At 36.1% G+C, this 24541-nt stretch overlaps 2 protein-coding genes across 2 annotated transcripts; one reads left to right on the top strand and one right to left on the bottom strand.

Moving 5' to 3' along the window:
• Positions 1-1520: 1520 nt before the first annotated feature.
• Positions 1521-9488, bottom strand: LOC115456165 (dnaJ homolog subfamily C member 3). Its single transcript, XM_030185104.2, has 11 exons — positions 9230-9488; positions 9037-9147; positions 8660-8754; positions 7722-7826; positions 5110-5310; positions 4705-4830; positions 4011-4235; positions 3448-3565; positions 2982-3114; positions 2673-2802; positions 1521-2285 (listed from the first exon to the last, which is right to left on the bottom strand). The coding sequence occupies exons 1-11, from the start codon at positions 9306-9308 to the stop codon at positions 2133-2135; spliced, it is 1476 nt and encodes a 491-aa protein (XP_030040964.1). The 5' UTR covers positions 9309-9488; the 3' UTR covers positions 1521-2132.
• A 604-nt stretch (positions 9489-10092) lies between these two features.
• On the top strand, positions 10093-12373 carry LOC115455139 (60S ribosomal protein L35a). Its single transcript, XM_037444802.1, has 4 exons — positions 10093-10325; positions 10549-10772; positions 11508-11738; positions 12304-12373. The coding sequence occupies exons 2-4, from the start codon at positions 10551-10553 to the stop codon at positions 12325-12327; spliced, it is 477 nt and encodes a 158-aa protein (XP_037300699.1). The 5' UTR covers positions 10093-10325; positions 10549-10550; the 3' UTR covers positions 12328-12373.
• Positions 12374-24541: the final 12168 nt, after the last annotated feature.

Genomic DNA, 24541 nt, shown 5'->3' with positions numbered 1-24541 from the left:
AGAGGGAAAGCTCAATTAAATGATGTCAACGGGGCTATAGACTGCTTTGTACTTAGACACATGATATTGTATAAGGGTACAATATTTTATGCACACAAGAGATACGTGCATAGTTCAATAAGTAAAAAAAGATCCCTTTTTGTGAATAAATATTGTACCAATTTTATACAACACCCTGTATACTGGGCCCTTATTCTGTATGACAGCGTAAACGCGTAACGCGGCCGTGTCATGTTATCTTCGTGAAATGTGCTTAAAATGGTATTCTGTATGCCAAATTCTATAGTCCTAAACGTGACGCGTTGCGTTACGTGCTTGTTACGCACTATCAAAGTAACGTGTGGCATAGAGAATAAGGGCCCTATATTACGTGTTTTGTCTACAAACCGTATTAAATCAATGTACACAATATACCGTCACGGTATCGCTTTAAAAAACATGCTCAGGAACATACAATGTGCACAAACTTACTTTCGCCCCAAGCCGTAATGGCGAATGAACTTCAATATAAAAAAAATCTAATACCAAAATCAAAGAACTTTTTGTGTTTACATCGTTCCCAAAAAATCTTTTGGTTTTAAAATGGCAATTTCAGTATTACCCATTTCAAATTATTACGAGATAAAAACACGCACCGAATGTTAGTTGTAAAGAGGCAAGATCAATGTATATTGGTTTTGAACATTTGCTCAGAATGAAAATCGGAAGCTAAAACAATTTCTAAATATGGGAAATAGAGAGTATGTCTCGTGATATTTTAGTTATTTATGACCATGAGTTTATACTGGCAATAGGCAGCTCGGAAAGATATTAGTAAAATTTTATAATCAAATAAGTAATAATATAATAAGTATATAATATAGTAGTAATAATATAATAATAACCGAGATACTACACAATCATAACTAAATGGCAATTCAAGACTTGTTAAACAGAATCCAAAATATTTGACCTATTTGAAAATATTGATCACCCCGTCTCGCAGATACTCTTGAATCAAGACTTGTTAAGTCTAATATATTTATTCTATGACCTATTTAAAAATATTATTCACTTCTCACTGTTGCTCTCATCGACTTGCCAATACAAACGCACGTTCATAACAAATATAAAATATAGAAAATCCGTGAAAACTCACAATTCATTGGACATGTGCGTCACAATGTTTCACTACAAACGTTTACACTATAAATTAACTAAACGAGTCGTTTGCGTGTGTACACAGTTTTATATTATTGGGTCTTCCAGCTTATTAACAAGCAGGATAAGGGGTTTTTGTTTGAGACTTCTAAGCTAGCTTTATGTGTTTGTGCGTATCAGTGAACCAGCACTGTTCTTTTTGTTTGGAGGCAATTTGAAACACTGTAACTTAGCATTATGGTTCAAATTCCAATGAGCGCCATGGTGCTTTAATTTAAAGTTCTGGAAAGTGTTACTATTGTCTGTGCGCAGGCGCTTAACGATACACGAACCTTCCATCAATTGTTGAAAAAACTGTACGCAATCGACTCGTTTCGTTGATCGCTTTCTAATAATGTCTACATAATCTACAGAGGCAGCCTTTTCAAATATTTCAAGTCACTTCAGTTACAATTAATTGTGGTCGCATTTATGTACAATAGTTCTGCGAAAAATAAGCAGGAGGTGGGGATATCTTGTCAGTTGAAATTATTATGCCAGCTGTTAGCTTTAGAATTAAATCATTTAGTTGGTATAAATTGTCACAGTTTTGTTACTTAAGCGATTATTTATTCGTATTCTTTTAACGTCAGTGCCGAAGGACGGATTTGTGGTGGAAAGTGAAAATGTATCAATCAAAAATCAACCTTATGACTTTCTATGCGACCGAGTAACACAACTTCAAGCAACTCAGTATTAAGTTAATATCAGCCTTACGTGAAGGACGTAAGACTGTATTCTGTCTCTTCGCCACAATTCGAACATCAGCACCGACCCTCAGTCCCTCATTTTATTTTTTTACGTAAACATTCCATGGCATCAAAAACCTTCAGATTATTAACAATTAGATTTATAAAATATTATTGACAAGGATAAGGTCCAATCAAACACTTGATAGTGTTGGACTTTATCTGGGTCGAAGGACCAATATGGCGACTTTTTGGTGATTATGTCTAGTTGAAGTGGAACTTGAACTGGAAGGGGCTGCCGTGTTGGAAGTGGTGGAAGGGGCTATGGAAAGGCCCTCCTTGTCCTCTTTGGGAGTCTGGGTCGAGAGGGTCTGTACCGGAGTCGAATTGCGCTCGCTTCTCAGGGTCTGTCAATACCTGGAACATACATTTTAGTAAGTATAAGCATCAACAATTGCTTTCCTTAAAATAGTAAAGGCTTTCTGCATCTATTTGACTATGATATTAGCCTCGCCAGTGACACACAAAATGACTCAACGTAACAGCGTTTCGGATAGTTAATGTTTTATCAAGGTGCAACAAGAATAAAAGATAAAATTGAACATGATATTGCCGTATGATTTTTACTCTGTGACAACACATTAATTTCCATGATACCCCATAAGTACAGTTTTTATGGGGATTTCGGTAGGTGGGATACCAATTTTTAAAATAGACCAGATAAATTCTGCAAAGTGGCATTGACCTTACAATGAATTTAGACACGGAGAGGTGAAAGAATTACAGAAGTTATACCATGCGTACCTCTTTAGCAGCGGCGATGTCTATGAATTTTTTCTCTGCGATCTTCTTCTCGTCTCCCTGGTAGTTGTCGGGGTGCCATTTCTGCGCCGCCTTGCGGTACGCTTTCGTGATCTCCTGTTTGCTCGCCGTCCTGCAACAATATCATACAATTATATTTCTATATTGGCAAGGCAAACTGCGCTGCTTCTATTAGTGAGATTAGTGAGTTGAGAGATAATCCCTCAAAAGTTCAGTCAAATATGCAAATCTAGGTTATTTTTTGTTTTTTTCGTGGTATACCAAAATAATTATACTACACAGGTGACGTACCTCTTAACACCTAAAATTTTATAGTAATCCCTCTGCTCAGACTGTTTCTGCAGTTTCTGTGCTCTGCTGAGGCCATCCTTCGCCCTCTGCAGACCCTCTTCAATCTCCAAAGCCTCCTTGAACGTGTGTATTGCTGCAAATACAATGTTTGTCATTAAAATAATAAATCAGTGGTAAAATACTTAAAATATTTGTATAGGTGCGAAATGGCAACATCTCGTTGTCTTACTCGCACGGCTACGAATTAATTGTGATGACGTCAAATTGTGTTGATGCCAATTACTGTCATATGAAACTTAGTGCTTTTATAAAATGAAACTCTTGTAGCTCTCTGTGGAAATATTAAAAATATCTATTGTTGTTTAACACCACGCTTGCTGTTTCATTCACATTTAAAAGGCGATGAGTAGATATGTCATATATCCCCTGTATGATAAGAAGTAAAAAAAAAAACATGTAGTCTCACCGTCGTCGAACATGTCTAGTCCGAGCAGCGCGTCGGCCTTATCGCACAACACGCGCGCGTCTCTCTGCAGCTCCAGCGCCTGGTTGCACTGCGACAACGCGTCCGTGTACTGCTCCTCCTGCACATACACAATACACACGTAACAATCAGAAACCAAAAACAACACTTTTCAATTTCCTGTCTTCTATTTTGAACCTAAGATATTATTGACGGCAGCTTGCACTACTATCGTGACCTATCGTTCAAGATCGCGTACTTGTTAAGGCTCGTATCCTCTACTGAGACTAGTATTCCATTGCAGGGCACAAGCACCTTATATATACTGATAATACAGGGCTAGTCACGCTCAACGGCCATACCTATTTCGGGCTGCGTACGAAAAATGCGCAGTAGAATACAAACAATACTTTGTAATTCAAGGTGCTGGATGGTGTTTCTACTGTTTATGGGCGGTCGTATCGCTTACCACCAGACGAACGGCAAGCTTGTCTCGTCATTCAAAGCAATAATAAAAAAAAAAAACAAAACTGGTGTATGTGACAGATACGTATCCATATACGAACCTTGACAGAACAGCTGCAGAGCCACTTCCTGGCCTCGAACACGACGAGCGTGACCTCGTCCTCACTCCGCAACACCTTGTTAGCGCTCTCTATGCATCCCAGGAAGTCACGGGACTCGCTCTTTTCCTCACAGTCAAGTAATAACTTGTCTATCTTCTTCACTTTTTTGTAGAAGGGGAAACATTTCTTATGTTCTGGATCTAGTTTTAGACATTCACGGATTTCCTGAAATCACAAATTACTACTAATTAAACAAATTTATTTATACCTCGTAAGGTCGTTGCAAAAGCAAATGTGTTCAATATACATAGATTACAGACAGTATTGAGTATTTTAGCTTTTTTATTCTCACATATAATAACGTGTTATCATCACGTCTGTACCCTTTTCAGGAGTAAGCAGAGGTGTTAAACAAGTTCCATCAATAGGAGCCAAAGCTATTGCCCTTTAAGAGGCATGATGCAGAGGTAAAACCAATATAACTTTTCGTGCCAGAACCAAAGACTGACATGAGTCATGCAATACATTTTGCACTTACTTTCATTTATAATATTATTAACATAGTTTTACAAATTAATAAAAAAAATTACTCTCGTATGGACATTTATAATAACAATCTGTTAAATTAAAATAAATAAATAAAAAAATCTATACAACTACACCACCAAGCTATAATGTAGTGTATATATGTTACCTTGAGGGCATCGCTGACATGTCCCAGCCTGTACAACAGCGTGGCGAGTCTGAAGTATCCATCTGTTGAGTCTTGCTGCAGACGATTCACAGATCTGATGTCTGACACCGCTGAGAACAGATCATTCTGCAAAACAAATACAACACAATTATATATTTATTTTTTTACATTATGATATTATTGATATCAGACTACAAAATATTACAATAGTTTTAGATCTAATTTGATAAATAAAGATAAACTAATAAATTTATGAAATAGATAAATTTATAAATTATGGAGTTCCATTTAGCATAAAAACATGTGATGATTTAAATTCAATACGGTGTGGGTTTTGTTCAAAATTGTGACAGTTCATTAGGCGAATGGAACATTTGTCTCAGCCTTATTTTATTATCTACTCACCATCGCGATATAGCACTCGGCCCTCAGCTGCCGCAGCTGCGCCGACCACGGCGACACCTCGAGCAGGCTGGTGGCGAGCTCGGCTGCCGCGCGGAAGTCCCCGCCGCGGTAGTACGCCTCCACCAGCCGCAACTCCTCTATGTACTCATCTATGCGGTGGAACTGACTTATCGCCTCTTGATTGTATGGATCTGCATATGTCTGCGGGAAAACAAATAAATTGTAGAAGAACAGGGCTGTTATAACTTCACGGGCGAAAATGATTAACGTTAAATAAAGACTGCCTTTGTTACCTTACGGTACGACTGCAGTGCTGTGGTCTCAGGTTCGATCCCCAGGTCAGGCAAAGTGATATAAAGTTTTTCTACTTAATATCAGCCCGGAATCTGGAGTTTCTACCGTATATCGCGATTAGTTCACCCTAACACATAATACATACGGTGGTAAGTGGATGCACCAATTGCGCGTCTTCCTACCGTTTCTGGGATAAAAAGCGTCAGTCTGTATGTGTGTGTTAAATGAAGGATGAATGCATCAAACTCTAGTCCATATTCACGGCGTTATACTGGTACTCATGGCGACCTCCCAATAGTTTGGTAGATGGACACGACCGCAAATCGGAATACATTATAATACAGGGTTATTACATTCCATTTAACGTTACCAAAAAAGGCCGCAACTATTAACACTTCTACTAACGCCCCCTACTACTGCCCCTTAAATCTGTTTTTTAACAAAATCTACAATGGGATAAAAAAAAGAACCAAAATTTATGTTTGCGCGTACCCTGCATTGCAGAACAAACACAATCTAAAAGAATGTAATAAAATAAATGAAAAATGTAATTTGTATTACTTGATAAAATTCAGATAGATAATTACGTAAACAATATGCATTGCATCATTTAATTACAAAACCTGACATTTAAGTATGAACAAAATGATGTCATACAAGAAACATTTCACCATTAATCCAACTTAAACCTTTCAAAACTAACAGGTTTTTAATTTTTTATTCTGACAATTACTATTATGAAATCACGCCTGATTGTGGCACATGTATTGAACACGCAGGTTTGGTGTTATCTCTGAGTTGTGAAACTGAGTTCATATAGTGCTGTAGGCGTGTATTCCGATTAAAATGAGGTTTTATTGGCCACAGTGGTGTTTAGATTTACATACCACTTCAACTCATTTAGGGTGGCAACACTACCCAGAGCGTGAGATATTAGTGGTATAATAGGCAGTAACAAAACTGAGTACAGTGTACAGTCACCCACATATATAGCTAAACTAATTCAAAACTTGAAATTGCTTATAGACTTTTATTTTCTTATCAACATTTTTAGTCCTTCATAAAAATTAAATACAACTGATTTGCTTTACTTTCAACAGAAAAAAAATGTTTCAATTACCCCATGTTAATTATAATGTTCATCTTTTTTGTCTGACTACTTTAAACAGAACACAACAGTATAGGCAAACAATTAGTTAATGGCTGAAACCCATCCAGATGGTTATTGTTCATAGACCAACCAACTAATCTTGCTACCATGTCCTTCAAACTGGAACAGTGCTTGCCATATCTTTGCTAAATTTTCTAGCATAACATCAACTACTGATAAGACCTGCATTGTCACTGTCAATCAAGTGTGAACAAATTGTATAAGAAAAATTATGTCATGGTCGATGTTGCGAGGTTGTTTTAACATTTTTTATTTGACAGCCTCTATGCAGTGGGCGATGAGTGAAATTTTACATATCCAGAAGTTGTACTCCAAATCCAAGATGCCCTGTTGCTCCAGTGTTTTTTCTTAACAACCATATTTTTATTACAGACAATAAAATTAAAAGGGTTAAATTTTGTTTTAATGAATTATCATTATCTGCAATATTAGGTTACATGAGAATACATGACTCCTAATATTATATATTTTAGAAATATTTTTGTTTGTATTTTTCAATAGACATAACAGAATATTATAGTGTTTTGCCTACACACTTTGTCATTAATATTTCTTAGTTATGTGCTATTGTTATGACGATAAATAAGTTATTAAAAACAATACAATGTTATCAGTTCTAAGCCTTATCAACTACACTGATTGCATATAGTGTCATTTATAGTCCAATTATGTTTCTAGGAGCATCAAATTTTCCATCACATCCCTAATATTCTCTGCCTTATGTCTATTTCCAGCTATAGTATATGATACACACATCCCCAAAGGGATAGGCAGAGGTGCAACTGCACCCACTTTTCGCCGTGCATATTCCGTCCCATGATGTGATAGACGGCGATCCTATCGCCATATCAGGCACAAATTACAATCTTCGGCTGATACTGAGTAGAAAAACCCAATGTCACTTTATTTATCCAGGCACAGAACCGGAGACTTTAGCACTTCAATCATACCATTATAGAACAATGCCACCAAGGCACTGTATATGAATATAAGTAATACTAAAATTGATAAGTAGTCCAACATAAATTATGTTTTTTTTTCATTATAAAAGACCCCCATATTAGTTTCCTTCAATATCTATAATATACAAACATGGGCCTGTTACAATTTTATTATAAATTAATTAAAAACATTATAATATACTCACAACTTGCAAGTAATCTTCTTTCGCTTCAACATATTGTGCTAGTTTGAGGTAAACGTTGGCTCTCTGCAGCCTGGCCGATGTGAAATCTGACTTCATCTCCAACACCTGTACATACAGAATACTAATATGTAATGTGTCACAATCACATTGACGGTTGAAAGGCTAATTGTCTTTAGCATTTTTTTTTGCAATCTACATTTCATATATATTTAAAATTGGCTCCTTTTTCTGTTTTTTTAAATAAGGAATTTTTTTTTCGAAAGTTTGTCACTTAAGTCAAATAGTCCTTCAAACGTCTGTGTACAGTTTCTGTATAGGCATTTATATATAGACAATTTCAAAAATAATGTTCTAGATCACTGGGTATTAAGATAATAATAATAGGAAATTATTTTGAACAAAGATAGATCTTATGTGTTCAACTGAACAGTAAAGTATCACATTTGGGTTGGTTGCATGTTAAATATTTAATAACTTATTACTGGATAATTTGTGTATTGATACATTTTTGTATTACTACCTGCAGATATGTTAAAATTATTGATTACATTATTTTTTAAACTCAATTATAACTATATTTAGTTTGTTTAAAATTCTATTTTTACACATAAATACATAATAGCCATTTATAAAAAGGAATCAATGGGTATCAATGTCTAATTCACATTCATTGATTATATTTGATAATAGGATTTGTTTATAAACAACATGTAATTAACATGATAATATAAATCCTTGTTGTCTTTCGACATAGCACTCATATTGTGTTAAAGAAAATACTTGCTATATATTAAATTTACTTATAAATGTACAAAATTAGAATAAAAAAATATAGTCTAATAATCTGCAGCCAATTTAACTTATCAAAGGTAAGATAAGATCAAAAAAGAAATAACAATAATACCATTAGTAAAGAGTTTATCATTTGCAATGTATACCTTTGTGAAGTCCTGGAGGGCGAACTTCGCTTTCCCAAGTGCATAGTACACTGTACCACGCTTGAAGTAAGTGAGGTAGTTGTGTGGATCTCCCTCTGTATAAAAATATTCATTGTATTAATATTGAATTTGATAGTGCAGCATTGTCTATTTTTGTTCATCAACACACATTATTACATTTATGTTTAAAGGCAATTTTAAACTCCAATTTGTAGGCTAATTTCTTACGTCGCAAAATACAGAACATGTCGATCAACATCTTGACGAAACGTCACACCGTAGTGAAATAATATACAAAACGTGTATCTCAGCCTATTAGCTTTTCACGGTCAAGGACGCAGCTTTGAATATAATAGGAACAAGGACAGTGCACTCACCGACAGCAGCATGATAGTGTGTTAAAGCGTCAGACAGTTGACCGCGCGCCAGGAAGTCCCTCCCGAGTTCCAGGTGCTTATTAACCTCCGCCTGTGATGCGCACTCTGAAACTACACCGCCACACATCAAAACACATAATTCTATGGGATAAAATCGTCTTAATACAGGTTAAAACGCGTAAATAATACCCACATTCTAATACTAATTCTAGCACTAAAAATACAAGGCAAGGTGTGACTTTGTTCCAGTTGATATTCACTAGGTAGTCCATTATAAAGCTATTATTTTTTTACTGAAGTCCGTATCGTAAATACACAGCGATTCAATTTTCTATACAAAATAATAATTTGACAGAGCCACAATCCATTTTTCGTTCGTCTCTTTTCGTGGTCTGTTCTGATTGGTCCAAATCAGACAAATTGAGACAATGAGGTTAGACAAATGTAATGATATTATTGCCAAGGTATAAAAAAATGTTACAAGGTTATATTTACATCGTGTGAAATAAAACGTAACCACGGAAATGTTTATCTGAATACTGACAGGAATCTCAAATATACATTTGTCTGAATTATTTATTATTAAGATGGGTACAATAATTAAGTATGTAGGTACCAATATCTAACAATTACATTCGCATTATCACAGTCTAAATATATTTAAATCTATAACATTGAGCCATGAATAAAATACAAAAGTGGGCTGATTCCAATAAACTATCCTAAATGCTGATGGTAAGAATAAACCAATTATAATAAATTATCCGTAATCGACAATAAGCATGTTAAATTTTATTTTAGTTGATTCATTTTTGCATATGGGTTAAATGAGTAAAAAGGGTGATTACTATAAAATCCGTCTATTACTTATGTACGCTAGATAGTTTCAGGGCAAAACATTTTCCGTGTAGCTTTTGTCAAATTTTATAAATATTATACCCATGTAATGAAAATAAATTCAAAAATGCTTAATCAATTATAATAATTTTGTATTCAATGTTGTAGTGTATTGAGAGTAAATATCTATTGAACAGTAGTACGTTTGTAGTCGTCTATGGAACATAATAACCGCGAGTTGTTCTTTCCATTTTCAACATTTATTATCAAAATCCAAATTAAACTCTGTAAAAATTTATTACTCAAAATAAACTTTTTTATAGATAATTATAATAATTAGAAATTATTCCAATATTTTTTAATAAAATAGATATTAATTGCCTTCTCAAATTTATATTAGTTTTGGCAACACCGAGACCCGTTCTTTCATTTCCAAAGGAAAACAGTGAACGGTCAGTGATCAAATATTTGAGAATTTATCATTATTTTCAAAATTAATCCATAAAATAAGAATGGTTTATTTACAAGCGTGCATATCTCGATCTGTCTGTGCATGTCTGAAAATCAGATTAGTTAAATATGTCGTGATATCTTCAGATTTAACATTGGATGTCAACATAACCTCTTGACGGAGTGTTTTACTTGGTTTCGTGCTAAGTTAAAATGGTGTTTTAGGAATGGCAGACGCCGCGCCATCGACAGCGCCCAAGGCGAAAGCGCCTAAAACCAAGGCGCCAAAAGAGAAACCCGCTAAGGCAGCACCAGCAGCGCCCGCGGAGCCCGCGAAGGTGATCCGCAAATCGTCTAAGCCTCGTCACGGTAGGCTGTATGCTAAGGCCGTGTTCACGGGATACAAGCGTGGTCTTCGCAACCAGCACGAAAACACAGCTTTGCTCAAGGTTGGTACCTGGTATTCTCATTTGAGGTTATGGTGATTTTTTATTTTTGAACTATAATAAAACCTTTTCATCACAATGTGAAAATATAATGTAAATTCCGTGGCTAATTACTAGTTTCTGTGTTCATGAGCCGCACGTTCGGTTAAAAAGGTGCTGACACTTAATTTTGTTTTATTTTCATTCACATGATGGACATTAGGTTCAATTCAACTCTGACTCCTTGAGAGTGTAATTTTAATTTCATATTTGTACAATGTTTTGTTACTAAGTAAGTTAAAAACACTTTCATAGCAAGGAAATATTTCTTTAAAAGTTTTATGAAATTTTATACCAGTCAATAAATATTGTGTTCCCTTAGCAACCATAGCACCATCTATTGTAGTTTTACAATATAGAATATTATCTTAATCTAGATGCAGAAATATAGCATTACAATAGATAAATATAGTTTCATCAATATCTTGCTGTATGGCAATACAATATATTTAGCACCAGTGTATTCTGAGTATGTTGTAAATTTTTTCATTTTGTTGCCCTTCTACACTTGAAGAAGTGATATAAAATGTTAATCTATAAAATAATCAACAATCACTTCATCTATGAAAATTTAAAATGATGTTTATGACATTTGAAACCTGAATTAAATGTGGACAATTTTTTCACTGATACCCGTTATTCCATCGCATCACAACCAAGCACAACAATTCTATTCTAACCTCATCTCTTAAATTCCAGATTGAGGGCGCTAAAGACCGTACTGACGCCATCTTCTACGCCGGCAAGCGTTGCGTGTATGTATACCGTGCTAAGAAAAGGACTCCCATTCCCGGAGGTCCTCGTGGCAAGAAGACCAAGTTGCGCGCCATCTGGGGCAAGGTGACCCGCCCGCACGGCAACTCTGGCGGCGTTCGCGCCAGGTTCAAGTCCAACCTGCCTGCTCATGCCATGGGTCACAGAATACGTGTGGTGAGTATTTAAGTCCTAGCCTTGCAATGGATCATGGAAAAGGCACTTTATGGAGTGTCTCATCAACTTACTGTTAATGAAAGAGGAGATAAAGAAGGATAGCTTTATTATGAACAATGTTAAATGTCAAGTCATTTTCCTACAAACCATGACTTGTATTTTGGTGGTTTATGATAGGAACTTAATTTATATTTATTCTATCCATAAAATTTTTATATTTTTATACATTTTGTAATTATGGGAAAAATACTGCTGTTCTATCGATTACCATTTCAATTGTGAAGTCAATTGTAAATTGTGTAGTTGACTAAATAATAAAGCAGCACATATTAGTAAACCTTATGATCTATTTTGTTCAGTTGCAACTTGAAGGTAGAATAATAATATAAAGTCTTAAAAAAAATTATAAATGTATTCATTTGGCTAGCCCAAATCTTACATGATGCTTATGACATTTGAAACCTGAATTAAATGTGGTCAATTTTTTTACTGATAATTTTTTATTAATAATATAAAGAAATTTTTGTTTTTAAAAAATATTAATATTATTTATCTTTTGTTACAGATGTTGTATCCTTCAAGGATTTAAGAACCTCCCGTTTAATATAAGCTTAAAATAAAAACCCAAAAAAATCTACCTTTGTTTCATTTCATTACACTTGTAAATATTTCCATAGATTTTCTTTGTAATGTTGACAGCATATGTTTTTGTACTCTGCTTCATGCTGTATTACGATTTCTTATCTGTTGTAACAATAGCAAAATATTTTGGTTAAAGATAAACATTGCAATCCCATTTTGTAGGAGAAACATTATCTGTTAAAAATCTATCATTCACCTGCAAGCTCCCAGTTAGAGAGGTCCCTGGACACAGGGATAGCACTGACTTCGGAACATCTAGATTCTAACTGATAGATATTATTTTTTTAATTCTCGGATCGCCATGCTATGAATATGCATGTTACCGTCCCTCGCTCTTGTTTCGCGAAGATAATTATGTTAGGATTTCTATCGCAGAAAATAAGGCTATGCGATAAATTTGCTACGGACCTGAACGACATAGTTACGCCGTACAATTTACCATAGTTTGTCACTTTGATAGTTGACGACTTCTAAGAATTTCTTGTGGATTTCTGTCGAATAATCTTTATAATTTTTTTTATTAAAAAATCAAATCACCAAAACCCAACAAATTATAATTTAACATTCCCATATCCGGTATAGGTAAATCGTAAATGTTATAATTCCAAATCAAGAAAAACGCCTACAAGGAACAATAATAGCAATGTTTTATTAAGAAATGTTTACGAAAAGGCAGGCGCTTATGTCACGTAATCTGAGCGTAATCAAAATAAACCGGTCTCTAGAACAATTTTTACTAAACAAAGATTTAATATACGTCATTTGTATACTTTACAAGTGTATACTTTACAGAAAGAATAGTAATTATTTGGAATCAAAGCGATAGAAGTAGGAGAAATATATTGCACTAAAAAAAATCAACAGGCGAATTTAATTAATTAACCATTAAATATTTTACTAATATAAATTCAAAAATGTAAGAATGTTTGGATGTTTACAGGTTTGTTAGAAATAAATGCAGAAACAATAACGGATTTGGATACGCCTTCCTTTAGATATAGCAATGATTATTATTACATATACGAGGCTGGTGGAAGAAATTCTGACGTTTAATAGATGTATTGTGATTTGTTACAGACAAAATTACTGTCACCGATATGTATGTGGTTATGACAGCGTCTCTCGCTTAAGGTACCCAGAGTTGCTCCTTACGCGTTAGAGGGCGCCAACGTGGCGTTTTGATTGGTATGGCGGTGTAGGGTGTAAAATAGTGTTAGGAAGTTGGTCCAGCATGGTCTATGTCATCATTCCCGGACTATCTAACGTTGGGCCGTAAAACCAAGGAACACATTACCGTCAGCCTTTCACCACGGATTGGGCGGTACCAACAATGTTTTGTCTATAAAAAGTACGTTCTTTTTTGATACAGGTAAGCTTGGTACCGATTGTAATCCCATCCTTTCGCAGACATTTATTGATAGCTATTTAGGTATTTAACTGCCTCGGTGGCGTAGTTACACTGTAAGAGTACGACTACCGCGCTTGGGTCCTGGGTACGAATCCCGGGTAGGGCCAAAATAATTGTGATAGGGTTTTTCCATCTTAAAAATTATTCGTTCGCAGCTCGGTGTCAGGAAGTTAGCGGTGTGATACCTCCGAGCCTCGGAAAGCATGTAAAGCCTTTGGTCCTGCACCTGATCTCTCTCGGGTCATATCGGATTGCCGTCTCACCATACTATGAGAATGAAGGAACAGAGATGTACCTGTGTATTGCATTATAATATCTCCTGCGTCCCCCCTGAGGCAATTCTTGTGCGCTTGGTCTCCACACCAAATGCACGCCCATGCATGGGGGCACTTTTGCCCCGACCCTAGGCGCACAGCTCGTGCGTATGCCTCTTGGTTGCTAAATTCACATTGAGGTCTGTCTAAGGGTTCGTGAACATTTCCCTTCCCTTCCTTCCAACCATCCTAATAACTCCTATTCCTTCCTCTTCTCTTCCTTTCCTCTATCCCCGCCCTTCTTCCTCCCGGGCCCTAAGACCGTCTAGCTGGAGGCTACCGAGCCTCCAGTGATAGCGGTAGGGCCTACCAACTCATCATGCTGCCGTGGTTGCTAAGCTGTGGGATCGCTTGCACACCGTTAGCAGGGTACCCCCGGTGAAAACCACGGCAGTTCCCAAAAAAAAAAATATCTCCAGCCTAACTGGCTAATCTCCGCCGAGATTGGCCGCCGTAACCGAAATTCGGTTAGGAATCACTTATCTAGGTACTACGTATGTATTAAAAAGGCTTTGCTCAGTGCTCGCGAACTCGTGATTAATAAGCTATGATTAAAATAAATGTTGGTATTTATAAATTCAGCGTGGTGTAGAGTGAACCTACTGTGATGTAAACCGCGGCTCATCGTCACGTGGCAGAGCGTTTGGAGGCAGGCACGTGTGGAACGCGCGTGCACACCGGCAGACTACACCCATTCATTATTTTTATAAATAACCTTTTTTTACCTCAGTCCGTGGGAAGGAAGATGTTTTAAGCTTTGACCGTATGGTCGTTCAGGGTCAGGGACGGGTCCGAGTCGTGATAAATAACCACTAAGAACACACTGATAGTATTATTACAGCATGAGTGGGCTGGGCTAAATTTCATGTAGGTATAGCTTGAAGGGCTTATTCGTGTTTCTATGGTAGGGTAGAGAGGCGGTTCGGATTAGTCGTCCACTGTCACAAATAGGTAGGTCAGGTTAGTATAATTATTGCGAGAATTGAATCATCGATGGAGGCAAGTTTCAACATTTCTCCTCAATCAACATTATATTTGGACTATAGTGTAGTTAAGGCCATGTATAAAGTATTATTGATGTGTTACATGGAGAAATTGAAACGCAGTACGCATACTTCAAAACTGCTAGTAAAAATATAATATGAATATTGCTGTGTACTGCCTCGGTGGCGTAGTTGTACTGCATGCACGGCACGGCAGCGCTCTGAGGTCCTGGTTCGAATTCCGGGTCGGGCAAAGTTATATTTGCTTTTTTCTGGTCAGTATTAGCCCGGAGTCAGGAATTTGTGCCCGTTATGGGTATAGGCTCGCCCCCTTTCACATCATGGGACGGAACACACTTGGCGAAGAGTGGGTACCTTGGTTATGCCTTTGCATCCCCTTCGAGGATAAATGCGTGATGTGTGTGTATGTACACGAGTCATTGTCGGCATACTTTAAAAGTGTCGGTATAAATATAATATGCCTAATATGTACCTGAATGTAAAAAAACATGAATCACTCAAGGACGTGCGAGGACGGCCAAACCACGAGATGATTGATATTATGATGCAAGCACGAGATTGTTGTCTCAAACTGTTTTTATAAAAAGTACCTATTTTCAGACGAAATTATTTAACGTTCTTCTTGTACGTTTGCAAAAAGTTGCGTGTTTGACGCTATTTTTTGGTTGGCTTAAATCTCAGAATAATGAACGCTTAAACGTATCTAATTGCGTATCTTATTTTGCTATTAAGGAGAGCGATCACAAAAATAATTAGTGAAAAACCCAAAATAGTACTTTGTGTGCTTGTGAATAAGATCTTTAATCGTTTCACAATTTTCTTTACAATTTACCAGTGACGTATGTAGGTGTACTTACCTATTATTTAGATTATTTAATCCGTAAATACATACAACCTACAAGTATTATAGTAGATAGAAACGCAACTAGTTCCCCAACATTCCAACTAACAGTATTTCGTCCCATGATGTGATGGGGACGATAGTTTACAACCATAGTATACCAAATTTTATTTATAATCCTTAGGAATAAATTCAGATAATTTTGTCGAAATTAAGCAGCTACCTATACGGATAGATGCGTGAAGCTTCAAACCGGGATGGTTGACGCTCATTTGGGGAGGCATACGTTTAACAGTGGACGGCGACAGGCCTATTGAGAAAAAGCAGGAACCTATATCAATCAATGAAACTTCCTTCTTATATTCGTCACTGATTAAGAATATTTCAATTCGCCACTCCCTGGCACATTAGCTGGCAACGCCCCAGAAGCATCACATTACTGTGATACACATTAATATGTTAACATAAAATAAATCCAGACAGTAATAAACGCTGTGTTCATAAACCACGCGGCAGTTGAGTGCTCGCGTGACAACAGAAAGTTATGTTCAACGTGCCATTATAGTGTTTGTATTGAAACCATATCGTGTAATTATCTTTAACTACGTAAGTGGTAGTCAGTTTAAATTGTGATGCATCTCTGCAGTGTGTTTTGATTTACCAGTCTTACGACTAGTCAGGTCCATCTACAAATTTTGCAGGTCTTTTTACTTCCACCACATAAGATATATTAAAGTATTTATGGAAATGGTAGTGATAATTTTTGATCTGGTTTAGGGAATGCTTTTTCTTACGCTCTTAGTTGCAAATACAGATAGTTAGAGACGAAATTACCCCACCAGCCTCTCCGAGGTTCTTCTAGTGGCTCCCCCACAGTAAGAACCACGACTGACCATAATCAGCAGCAATAGTTTCAACACGTTGAATTACAGATATTACATCCTACTGCTGGCATCGTCTAGAGACATTTTTAAGGATTTATGTTTCACAAAGAACCCCTATAGGATCACTTTTTGACCGTCTGTCTGTTAACGGACAGACTGTTAAGACAATTTTTATCAGAAACGCTTAGAGGTATCGAGTTGAAGTCTTTATCAAATTCTCGGGATTACGGTCTATTTCGGCTTTTAAAAAATCATAATTGTAAGTCAACACGATTGGATTAGGTAAGATATAATCGTTTATATTTTCATCTGATCGTGTATCAAATCCTAAAGGATACTTTGCATTGACCTAGAATCATAAAAGGCTAGAAGCAATGTCTTACAGCACATGTAAAGGGAAAAGTCTGAAAAACGTAAATATGTAATTGAATAACAAAAAAGCGAATTTACTATTACAAACTTATTATTTGCGGTTGGTGTTATAACTGTGTCTAGTGAACGACAAAGTTAAGTTTGAATTTACAAATATACTTCGATACATTACGTACATGATTTTACGGAACCCTAGGTATAAGAAGCCTACCCGCATTTATCGGACTTTTTCTGAACTGTTGCACTATCCTCATTCGCACACGGTACATTTCAAAAGACTTTTTATTTTAGACCTCAAATCTACTCCTGTCACAATCTTCATCTGATATCAACATACAATGAAGACACTCGTACTGAATTCAATAACAATTCCAAGGCCCGACCGCTGTCAAAATTTATAAAGAGGGTCTTTACCTTATCTACCATTTCGCAAGTACTTATTATTTATACAGAACTATATATTTCTAACAGATTATGTGATCAAATACGTAGAAAGTCACCGCATTTATTATCTCGGAAAAGAACGCGGTAGGAATTTTAGTCCTGCAAGGACTAAAATTCCTACCGCGTTCTTTTCCGAGAATAATGTTTACACATGGATGAAGCCGCTAGCAATATTAAGTTTATGCCACTGCTATGAAGTGAAATACCAAAAACTACACTGGCAACATTACATCTCCCTCGAGGCATTTCGCGTTCGTTCCGTCTTTACAGTGAATACACGCCCATGCACGGCGGGACATTTGTTGCAGCCCAGTCTAACATAGTTAAGTGTATGAATCTCGTAGTTGACAAAACAAATTTGGGTCTAAAAGGGCTCGCGAATTCGATGACCTTTTCCCATTCACCCATCCGAGTAAGCTCCCATTCCTCTCTCACTCTTCTCTATTCTTCACCGGGCAGCTATAGTCGTTAATCCATGGGTTTCCAGCATACCTAGGTTTCACCCGGTGTGGACAGCGGGAATGCCTACACAAACAAATAGGTATTACTACCAATAGTAATTCTAAACACTATCAACTCAATTCAGAAGACATGTAATCGTACTAGTTCATTCATTGTGTTACAGAGACGATGTCTTCAGATAGTACGCTTGAGATGTATAGGGGGATGGTTTCCGGCCTCAGTCCCTCCACTGCACACAATAGGCGCAATGGTGAATATAAAGCGGCGTGCACATGCGGTTAAAAATTGATAAATACGTTGAAATCTCATTTTTATTATGTACATATGTTAACATCACAGTACACCTAATAATAGTTAAACCGTAACTATAACTCAATGTTTCAGAATGTAGAGGGTAGTTCAGTGCCGTTTTCAACCTACTTACTGCTGTTTCTCCCTTAGACGGTTGGTCATGACTCGTCTCGCTCACCGTCTGTTAAGAAGCTTTTCTTATTACAAAGCTCGTCGTAATACCAAACTGCTATTTTGCTTTTTTTACTCAATATCAGCCTGGAGTCTGGATTTGTATCCGATATATCATGGAACGGAATACACACGGCGGTAAGTGGGTGCATTAATTGTACCTCTGTCTACCCCTTTGGAGATATAAGGCGTGAGTGTGCGTGCTTTTTTCTTTTAATGAATGTGCTAACCTCTGGAACTACTACTTTTCAAGACCTTTTATCCCAGAAAAGAAATTTCGCGGAAGAGTAAGCTTAAAACTACTGGTCAAGTGGTCATGTGTGCAGCGCCTTACAGCAGGTACAAGTGGAGCAGGCCCTGACATGGATACCTAGTTGTCAGTTATCGACCGCGCTCGTTCCATCGGCCCCATCAAACATTCATTAACCAGCCACAATACAATTACCTAGTTGGACTTATTCGTATTGCCAGGATTGAGACGGGTCATGTATGCAATTCATCGGGAAATCTCCAAACCTCCTTTTCGCACTCTGGAAACAATCTTCTCTTATATGTATACCCTAATTGTATAATATTGGGGGTCGACGCAACTTATTTTGTCAATTATTTAGCTTTATAATACGGCTTTTTTTTTAAGAATTGTCGCCTCCTAAAGTCATCACCTCTCTGGAAAATCCAGCCTGCATAATGCTAATTTGGTAATCACAGTAATTACACTTGTTACAACGTGTGAACTTTGAATAGTAGCTTTTTGGCAGAATGAGACAAAACAATTATATCTACAAGGTTCTCACGTACCTATCATCTTTTAAAAAAAAAATACAGTCGAATTCAGAACCTCCTCCTTTTTTTGACGTCGATTAAAAATTAGAAACTGTTTATCTAATTTAGAACAATCTCTTTACGTATATATAAGTAGTTATAGACAAAAATATGTAATATCAAAGTCCGAATATAACGTATTTGCCATCTAGTTTAATTCCCCCGCATTTATCATGGCTCAGGTGCGATAGATGGGTAATCCATTGCAATGTAAACGTAAATGGAAAATGGCTTCAATCCGCTATCTCAACACGATGACAATACATTTAATTTATTATAAATTCGAGATATTCGCAACTGAAACGCCAGTTATATGAATTGTTAAATCATAATATATTTTTTTATTTAAACAGAATAGAAACATACAAAATAGAAGAATAAAAACTACAACAGTCAGATGCTTTAACTGTAGAATCATAAAATTTAGTACATGAGTTACATACACTAGATTACTACCAAAAAGGAATTTATAAATTAAAAAAAATCTTTTTTTTTCTCGTTTTTATATCCATCCCATGGTTGTCTGGAAGACATTGCCTAGAGCGATAAGACCGCCATTTGTACATATACCTTTTGTCTCTCTTTTCTTCTTTGTATCGTTTTTTTGTTTGTTTTTGTGTGTTTTGTACAATAAAGAGTAAAATGAATAAATAAATAAATAAATAGAAATCGATTAATTTGTGTAGGATCTCGATGCCATAGGCATGTAAATACGCCCATTAATTATAACATTATATTTGAGATGTGGTTAACAATTAATTGCCTAATGCTGTTAAATCATGTTTCGCATAGGTACTACTGTCAGAAAATATTTTTTTCCAATATTCCAAAGCAAGCCAAACTCCAAAAAGTAAGCTATCGATTGGAAACTCGTTATAACCGAGCCGGTGTTGAAGGAAACTTTTTAATTATCCCCGGCTGAGGTAAAATCGACCCTATTTGGTAGCGGACGTGCCTAACTATTGCGCATTAGGTGTTGCCCGCTACTTTTAACTTAATTAGTACCTCGTACATTTTGTTTGTTTGTTAGCTTGACTTTTGAGGTTTCGTTAGAACCTTTTGGTTATGAGTTATTTCCTTATTTACTATTCCTAAGCATCCACCTCTCCCTTATTATTTATGTATTTTAAATTATAGCAAAGGATCTCCAAGTTTCAGAACCTCATGCTGTCACCTAAAGTATATTCCATGTTGATATTCCTGCCTTGTTAGTTGTTATCAATATTATAATACTAACAAGGAAATGTTCTAACAATGACTCAGTGAACACTATAAAATCCTTAAATACCAATATATTTAGATTGGAAAGTACATGCATTAAGGGCTGCGCATACGCAGTGCGGTTGTCCGTCGCGCTCCGCTTGCCGCCGTCGCCCGTCGTGCTCTATTTGTCGCACTTTCACAATCACACAGCACGATTACACATTGATAACATGTTAGTAAGGAAATTACTAAAGCAAGTCCCTCTCGGAAGGGGTAGGCAGAAATACAAGTATGCCGAACTTATTCCCGTATTAAGTAAGTCGATGATGCAACCCGAATGTACTAATGTCGACCAGGGAAAAAACGCCTTAATTAAAACTAACATAGAAGTTTGGTGTCGTAAACATCAGTTAGTAAGGAGACATTCAGTTACAATGCCCAGACTTGAAACAAATATTCGTAATTCAAAAACATTTTCCGCAGTAAAATCGAACTCGCAACTTCTTGTTTCGAATGCTACGCCATTAAGGTAGATATGTATCATATTATGATGATTGGTATCAAGTAGAAACTTGAGAAATTTACCCACCAGTTACATTAGATCTGCAGCACATCCAAAGGTCAAGAAGTACTAAAGCATAATCCTTGTAAACAAACCGCAAGCGCGTAGTTTGACACACATCTGTAATGAGGAAGCGGTCATTTAAAGTATTGGGACCCCTGGCATTATCGTGCTTGCAATTGAATCAAGCGAGATTACAAATTGCTCTAAATGGCCTTTGTTAGTGCAGAAGGAGCATTGTCTGCACGCTCCCCTTGTTATTTTCTTCTTTTTAAAGATCCTTTTGTATTCTATTTTTAATGTAGTGATGTTAAAGGCAAAGGAGAATAAACTAAATTATTTTAAATAACTCAATTGATATCAAAGAAAAAATAAAAAGAACTGAGTGTACTTATAATACAAATTGTTCAAACTTCACTAAAGAAATATTAAAGTTAGATATATATTTGAAAAACTGTTCACATTATTATTACGAGTAATGACTTCTACAACTAATCAACTTACAAAACTCTTTGTAAGTTCGACAATGAGTACTGCACCATTAGGAATGTCAAGTTCGTGTAGATTATAATAGAAATATAATAATCGTGAAGAGAACAAAAAGATGCTCACCGCGACCGGACACCTGAGGTCACGTGTGCGACCCACGTGGACGCTGCCTATCATTAGGGTTGTCACATGTCATCGATTTTGAAGCATTTTAATTCGGTCTATATTTCGCTAAATAATATTGAAACTTTTTATACAGGGTGTCCCAGAAAGTAGTGTTAAGCGGAGGTCTAGAGATAGAGCACCCTTGGGGTATCCGAATCACCCCCATCTATGTTCCGCGATTTTTCAGTTTTCAAATTATGAGTATTTTTCTGAATTTTTGAGAATTTTCGATTTGAACGATTAAATGTTTTCTTTTTAAAAAAAGTAGAAGACTTACTCGAGATTTTTTTATTGCAACTAAATTTTCATTAGTTGTAATTTTTTGCTAAAAACAATCACAACTACTTGTCATATATCACTGACTGTTAGGCTTTTTTATACGGATTATATTTGCTGCAAATATTGAGACCTTTTATATACCATAATTGTTTTTGAAGCGCTCATAGAAATGTTTCACACATAATTTGTAGAAATTACAACTTTATTGTTACAATTTTTGTGCAGTCTACGTACGCTACATGCTTATAAAACTCTTTTAAAAAATTGGGAAATGTATTCTTGTGATGTATTTCTTTGCCTTTAAACCATACAATAATTATTAATGAACAGATGTGTAACTTTGAAAAGTAAAACGTTTTGTGATGAATACTATTGAAAATAAGGACGCAAATCCTTAGGCGCCTACTTGGAAGAACGAATTGACATTTTTAATATTTATTCTGTTCTGTCACATGGCTCGCTTCACTTCGATATCGTACCACTGTCTTAATAGCCCTCGTCACTGACTGTTTTATTTTATTTACAATAAATTGTATTTATAGTTTGTAAAATTGTAGCCTTATTTTCATCAAATACGATACATACGATGTGGTTTACTGTTACATTTGGACGTCGAATAGTTTTCCGAAAATCCTAATGCACAATTTATAATTTGCTGTTAATGTATTTGGGGATGAATTTTTTTTTAAATTCTCATTTTTAACATTGCGAAGTGTCATAAATTTTAAAGAAAAAGCGACAACCCTACGGGGTTATGTACCAGCGGTCACTCACTAACTTGCCTCTGCAATTTTACGACATTATTTGCATAATTACCGTTCATCAGCGTTAGTCGTTTGTCATTTTTGTCGTATAAACGTGCTGTTCTGCTTTGCAAATAGACTTGGCACAAATGGCAGCGAAAAAGACAATTACTGGTGGTAGGCCTCTCATATGTGAAGGTCCGCCTGGGTAGGTATCACCGCAATGTATATTTCTGCCGCCAAGCAACAGTGTGTAGTCATTGTTATGTGTGTTCAGGTTTGAAGGACATTGTAGCCAGTATAATTACTGAACATAATGAGACTTAATTCATTCAAAGCAATAAAAAAAAAATACGAAATATGTCGACAACAATTAGAAGAACAAAGAAACGAAATAGTAGTACTTCAATGGTACAAAGTTATGGAAGTTTAAAAATCAATCAGTTCTATCGTTATATGCTAGGATAACCAGACAGATGTGAATTGCAAAAAAACATAAAAAAATACAGTTGAATTGATAACGTCTTCCTTTTTTTGAAGTCGGTTAATAATGCACTGCACTCGCTACCTAGACTTTTTTTATACCGGCACGGCAATGACCCCGTTGAACCTAATGGAAAGTGGAGTGGGGTCCAATAGAGTGTCGACTGACGAGAGATGATTACCCCTAGCCAGTCGACAGAATTATGTCGGCCTATTTGAACCAGATATAAACAGGTTCATCGCAGAACGTGATATCCTTACGTGGGTCACTATGACGGGTTTAAACACCTTGTGTACGGTGGTCGTTATCCGGATGGATAAAAAAATACTAGTTGACCCGACAGACGTTGTCCCGTCTTAACTATGAATTTGCAGCGCGGATTCTGTCAATCGCAAAAAAAAACGTTTCTTAAATTTTCTAACGTTCCGCTCAACTTCCTTAATTTTTTCTTTCATAAGATCCTTCTCCTGATACTAACAAAAAAAAAAATTTGAAATCGGTCCAGCCGTTCACGCGTGATGGCTTGACCAAGGGAAATAGGGATTCATTTTTATATATATGAAATCCTATCACCAGATCTTATTTCCATACTTAGAAATAGACAGTCCACAATCTCCTGTCAAATACAAATACAGCGATCCTTGCACACTGCTGTATAAAAATAGAAGAATTGTTTGTGAGGCAAAAGCTAATAATAGGCTCATATCTCAATCCACTTCTTGATTCATCAAATTACCGCATAATGTTCACTACTTTATATTGTAAACATTTCTTTGAAACTAATTCAGCTTCTGAATGATTCGATGCGCTTCTCGGAGTAATGAAATTAATGCGATGTGTCACAAATGGTCATAGTAGAATGTTCCCGAGTGAGTTCGTCATGCGCAGTATTGCAGCTCTAAAACTGCGCTTGTTTAATAAAATTCGTCAACACTCTCACAGCGCACCACATTTTTCATGTTTTTGGCCGATTGGGACGTGTGTATTGTGAATTAACTTATGATACAGTATATTTCGTGTAGTTATTAAGTATATTATTGATTTTTTTAATGTTTTACTGTAGCTATAATTTATTATTATAACTTAATTAGTGTAATTGGTTTATCCGTTCAAATTCAAATAAATAAAATGAATGTCTTCAGCAATAAACGTTAGTGTAACAAATTTTTGTTTTATCACTATTATCTGGTATTACAATTGAACTGATCGTTACTTTGGTTGCC

This window comes from Manduca sexta, chromosome 28, assembly GCF_014839805.1.
Source record: "Manduca sexta isolate Smith_Timp_Sample1 chromosome 28, JHU_Msex_v1.0, whole genome shotgun sequence".
Classification (NCBI taxonomy): domain Eukaryota; kingdom Metazoa; phylum Arthropoda; class Insecta; order Lepidoptera; family Sphingidae; genus Manduca; species Manduca sexta.
The sequence above is the reverse complement of the archived record's forward strand: the minus strand, read 5'-3'. Positions and strand labels throughout refer to the sequence as shown.